Source organism: Schistocerca americana, chromosome 2 (genome assembly GCF_021461395.2).
Source record: "Schistocerca americana isolate TAMUIC-IGC-003095 chromosome 2, iqSchAmer2.1, whole genome shotgun sequence".
Lineage (NCBI taxonomy): Eukaryota > Metazoa > Arthropoda > Insecta > Orthoptera > Acrididae > Schistocerca > Schistocerca americana.
The window spans coordinates 103,884,167-103,890,300 of record NC_060120.1 but is presented as its reverse complement, the minus strand read 5'-3'; the positions used below and the strand labels follow the sequence as shown (position 1 = coordinate 103,890,300).

General features: G+C 36.7%; 1 protein-coding gene across 1 annotated transcript in view; it reads right to left on the bottom strand.

The window, feature by feature from the left end:
* Positions 1-5,674: 5,674 nt before the first annotated feature.
* The window catches only part of LOC124593813 (alpha-tocopherol transfer protein-like), a 211,744-nt gene continuing 211,284 nt past the window's right edge, over positions 5,675-6,134 (bottom strand). The window contains exon 6 of the mRNA XM_047132161.1: positions 5,675-6,110. Within this exon, the coding sequence (XP_046988117.1) occupies positions 6,064-6,110 (47 nt within the window). The 3' untranslated portion in view covers positions 5,675-6,063. The remainder of the gene's footprint in view (positions 6,111-6,134) is intronic.

The following is a 6,134-nucleotide window of genomic DNA, read 5'->3' as shown; positions in this document are numbered from 1 at the left end:
ATTTTTTGAAATTTATTTGGGACAAAATTGATGATAACATAGATAATGGAATAAGTTAGCTGTGGTTAGTCAAAATTTACATACAAATTGGTGGAATGAAGTGAAAGAAGATCTAAGTAGGAAATGTAATTTTTTCAGTAATATATTTTGTGTTCCTTCTGTAATAAGTGACGTTAGTTGTGCTATGGAATCTGTTCAGTGTATTCAATTTTTACCTGACAACATTTGTAACCAAAGTAATGCTATGATACCAATAAAGTTGATAAAACCCTGCAAAACTGTGTGGATGTAGCATCTGATGAAATTGAAAATGATATCTTACATGAAGTGTCTAATAACAAAGTTGATGATTTAGATTTTGAATGTCCTTACATTAAGATTAAGACTGACCAGTGGGAAGGGAACTGTTGATACTGGTAGTCCAATTTGTGGTATATCTGAACAATTTAGAGATGATTTCCAATATAGTAAGAATTTGGTGGAAATTTCCATTGCACTTGTAATGATAAGAGGTGCAACTGGTAAGCAAAGCAAGTATGTGAAATGTCAAGTACTGTTAAAATTTAGCATAGAGGACAAGACCTGTAAACATGATAATGATCCTTAGTCTAGAAGAAAACATTCACTACGTCTGTAGATTTTTAATACTATGTAATTGTGTTTTGTTTGCCATGAATGTAGTATGTAAGATCATGTAGTTTCTAGCATTCCATCTTATGCATTGACTGAATTTAAATCTATTTTTAGATTCGTAAAACAATATAATTGTGTTTTGTTTTCTGGAATTTAGCATGTAAGATGATGTGATTTTTTAAGATTTGTCTTATCTGTTGACTGAGTTAATACCTATGATACACTATATAGTTGTGTTCTGTAATGGATTTGTGCTTTAGAATTTAATACATATATGCCATGAGATTAAAGAGTAGATCTTTTTGCAATTTTACAATGGGACAGTATTCACAATTTGTACTGCAAAAATTAGGAACAGTATCTGCACATACCTGTGTGTATGAACTTACTAGTCCATTCTTTTCATTGTGTTTAACTCCATTTATTAATGTTTCATATGTGAACATTCTCACTGACATAAATCCCATATAACTGACTTGGAAAAGTTAATAAGGAGAACGTATCTTGTGTGATGTGAAGAAGGCACTGAACAGTATATTTAGCACACAAAAGTATGTTTCAGGATTTGATGTGAATGCTAGACAGGAAGTTACCTATCTGTTGGAACATGTGATTATAACTCTAGAGAGGTAGCTGAAAGATGTGGGCGGATCAACTTCCCACACTGCTGTATGACTGTACCCTGCTGGACCAGCCAACTTGCAAGAGATCGTGGGTGCTGGGTAATGCACTCTAGCATCTGTTGACTGGATCTGTGTTGTGACTGATATTTGTGAACTGTTAGCTGAGACTGCTAAAGACAGTGTTATTCAGCATAAATGCATGTAGGGGGATTGTCTTTCCAATACATTATGTAACTTTAAATCAGTATGTATTTTTTTACCAATTGAGAATGAATCTTCTAGATTTTTATATATGTAGGTTTGTTTGGGTGGACAGTTAGAAAATAGTGTGGAAGACATTTATTAGTGTGGACAATATAAGTGTCATCATTCAAAGCTATTAATGACTATCTACATCTACATTTATACTCCGCAAGCCACCCAACGGTGTGTGGCGGAGGGCGCTTTACGTGCCACTGTCATTACCTCCCTTTCCTGTTCCAGTCGCGTATGGTTCGTGGGAAGAACGACTGTCTGAAAGCCTCCGTGCGCGCTCTAATCTCTCTAATTTTACATTTGTGATCTCCTCGGGAGGTATAAGTAGGGGGAAGCAATATATTCGATACCTCATCCAGAAACGCACCCTCTCGAAACCTGGACAGCAAGCTACACCGCGATGCAGAGCGCCTCTCTTGCAGAGTCTGCCACTTGAGTTTATTAAACATCTCCGTAACGCTAACACGGTTACCAAATAACCCCGTGACGAAACGCGCCGCTCCTCTTTGGATCTTCTCTATCTCCTCCGTCAGACCAATCTGGTACGGATCCCACACTGATGAGCAATACTCAAGTATAGGTCGAACGAGTGTTTTGTAAGCCACCTCCTTTGTTGATGGACTACATTTTCTAAGCACTCTCCCAATGAATCTCAACCTGGTACCCACCTTACCAACAATTAATTTTATATGATAATTCCACTTCAAATCGTTCCGCACGCATACTCCCAGATATTTTACAGAAGTAACTGCTACCAGTGTTTGTTCCGCTATCATATAATCATACAATAAAGGATCCTTCTTTCTATGTATTTGCAATACATTTCATTTGTCTATGTTAAGGGTCAGTTGCCACTCCCTGCACCAAGTGCCTATCCGCTGCAGATCTTCCTGCATTTCGCTACAATTTTCTAATGCTGCAACTTCTCTGTATACTACAGCATCATCCGCGAAAAGCCGCATGGAACTTCCGACACTATCTACTTGGTCATTTATATATATTGTGAAAAGCAATGGTCCCATAACACTCCCCTGTGGCACGCCAGAGGTTACTTTAACGTCTGTAGACGTCTCTCCATTGATAACAACAAGCTGTGTTCTGTTTGCTAAAAACTATTCAATCCAGCCACACAGCTGGTCTGATATTCCGCAGGCTCTTACTTTGTTTATCAGGCGACAATGCGGAACTGTATCGAACGCCTTCCGGAAGTCAAGAAAAATAGCATCTACCTGGGAGCCTGTATCTAATATTTTCTGGGTCTCATGAACAAATAAAGCGAGTTGGGTCTCACACGATCGCTGTTTCCGGAATCCATGTTGATTCCTACACAGTAGATTCTGGGTTTCCAAAAACGACATGATACTCGAGCAAAAAACATGTTCTAAAATTCTACAACAGATCGACGTCAGAGATATAGGTCTATAGTTTTGCGCATCTGCTCGACGACCCTTCTTGAAGACTGGGACTATCTGTGCTCTTTTCCAATCATTTGGAACCCTCCGTTCCTCTAGAGACTTGCGGTACACGTCTGTTAGAAGGGGGGCAAGTTCTTTCGCATACTCTGTGTAGAATCGAATTGGTATCCCGTCAGCTCCAGTGGAATTTCCTCTATTGAGTGATTCCAGTTGCTTTTCTATTCCTTGGGCACTTATTTCGATGTCAGCCATTTTTTCGTTTGTGCGAGGATTTAGAGAAGGAACTGCAGTGCGGTCTTCCTCTGTGAAACAGCTTTGGAAAAAGGTGTTTAGTATTTCAGCTTTACGCGTGTCATCCTCTGTTTCAATGCCAGCATCATCCCGTAGTGTCTGAATATGCTGTTTCGAGCCACTTACTGATTTAACGTAAGACCAGAACTTCCAAGGATTTTCTGTCAAGTCGGTACATAGAATTTTACTTTCGAATTCACTGAACGCTTCAAGCATAGCCCTCCTTACGCTAACTTTGACATCTTTTAGCTTCTGTTTGTCTGAGAGGTTTTGGCTGCGTTTAAACTTGGAGTGGAGCTCTCTTTGCTTTCGCAGTAGTTTCCTAACTTTGTTGTTGTACCACGGTGGGTTTTTCCCGTCCCTCACAGTTTTACTTGGCACGTACCTGTCTAAAACGCATTTTACGATTGCCTTGAACTTTTCCCATAAACACTCAACATTGTCAGTGTCGGAACAGAAATTTTCGTTTTGATCTGTTAGGTAGTCTGAAATCTGCCTTCTATTACTCTTGCTAAACAGATAAACCTTCCTCCCTTTTTTTATATTCCTATTAACTTCCGCATTCAGGGATCCTGCAATGGCCTTATGATCACCGATTCCCTGTTCTGTACATACAGAGTCGAAAAGTTCGGGTCTGTTTGTTATCAGTAGGTCCAAGATGTTATCTCCACGAGTCGGTTCTCTGTTTAATTGCTCGAGGTAATTTTCGGATAGTGCATTCAGTATAATGTCACTCGATGCTCTGTCCCTTGAATCTATCCTGAGTATTGCAGTATTGTATCTGACTGGATCTTGAGTCATGGACAGACTCATGCTTGGCTCAGTTTTGGGTACTGCTGGTCATTGTGACTCTCTCTCTCTCTCTCTCCCTCTGAACCTTATTTTGTTGATGGTTTGTAATCAGTGTGGTTTGGATTCGTGGGTTGGTCCCCACATTATAAACTTTGGCTCTAATATTTTTCCATTAGTTTGTTCTTTCATGAGTCAACATACTGTGAATACTATGACTTAGTGAATACTATGACTTACATGGCTGATTGGTTCCTACTCATGATTTAGTATATTCTTATGGTCTGTAACTGTCGTTATGAGTTTTAGGTGTCAGCTCACTCGTCGTACACTTAGGCTCTGAAATTTTTTCTCTTATCTTTTGAAGGTTTGATTGTATAGATCTTAACATAAAATTTATAAATTCTAGTAGTTTACATTATCTCTGTAATTATTTCTATAGTTTAGAGGCGTAATGTAGTTTTGACCTTGTATTATTTGTCTTGCGACAATGTGTTCCACAGATCTGAAAATCTGAATGCCATATCCTGATATAGGTATAGATTACGATTTGTATAGCAGATATTTTTCTTATGTTCTCTGTAATATGTTATGTATCAGATACTTCTATACATCCATTTTCTATCCTGGGCATCATTTTATACACCATTTGGCAAACCTTATAGACTGTCACAAAATATTGTAAACATTCTGTTTTCAAATTTTGTAAGGGGGGTATTACAATGGGTCACTCTCCACTAACATTACCTTTTTTTGTAGAAATAACCAATACCATGCATACTATCAACTCTTGTATAGGTGATCATTATATCAGCTGTCTAATTGAATGAACTTCATATGGTTTTGTATACAATGGTTATGTTTTGGGCTAAAATATGTAAAAAGAAATTAATTTGTTAGTACTCTGTATGTACAGTTAAAATTACTCTTCTTTTAAAAATATTTGAAATTAAAAAATTTCAGGTATACTTAAAAATTCATATTATTAATTGAGAATCTAACACGAATTATTAAATTTATTTCCAGGCTCATTTATAAAATAATGTTATATCTTGCTTGGGATTCTTTTTTGTGAAGAAAGTCTGTAAACTCTTTTGCTTTGTAAACTCTTTAGAATTTTGTGAGTCCATTAGAATGTAGGTAGTAGTGGGCATCCTTTAGATGGAAGTAGATGTTTTTCTAAGTTTGTCAACAACAATGTAATTTGTGGTGAGATAGAAATGAAAATTGTAAAGTCAATGTGATTTAGAAGAATAGGATAAAATAAGAAGATACTCATAATGACAGGCAAATCTTCATCAGTTCTTCAGTTCAACAAGAACCCATAATGTTATAAAATTACAGCCTCAAGTATGTACCCCTAGACAAGACCTGGAGCCAACAACGACAACCACAAAATAGTGAAGATAAGTAAAATGTTTTTCTTTTGTATATCTTATACCTCTTGAAGCTTTCCAAATTTGTACAAAGACAGAGAATTTTAATGGTGGTGTATGTTAGGGTAAGATTACATGGCAGAATGTGATTTCTGAAATGCTTCCACCTCCAGGACTCTAAATGACTTCTCTCTATAGTGTAACATAATTATCATAATTTAGTAACCTCGGTCAGCAAAAAGTGCTTTGTAAAATAACAATTTTGATGGTGGTGTTAAATACATACCCACCCTTGACTCTTTAAGATGGATCTCCGCAGTATTTTATTGCCAAACAACTGTAATGTACTTAGAACTCGAGTACATACAGGTCACAACAAACAGAATATTGGGTGTTTCTATATAAGTTCACAACTTCCTAATTACTGAAGTAGGAGGATAAAAATGATAGCAGTTGACATATAAAATGAGCAACAACACTACAGTATTTTCTCCAATATAGGCATTGGGAGAAAATACACTATTCTAGATACAAAACTATATTATACACAAAGCTTTAGCTATCTTGTACAAACATTCTAAAACCAGTCCAATTTCTTTTACTGTACAAAAATATTTTACTCAATACAGAAAATGCATATAACTATGACAGTGATGCTTTTTTCAAGTTATCTGTCTTCTTCTAAATAATCAGATCATCTTCAAAAACGTAACCAACTTTCTTCAGCCCTAGAAAGAGAGAAATAAACTCAC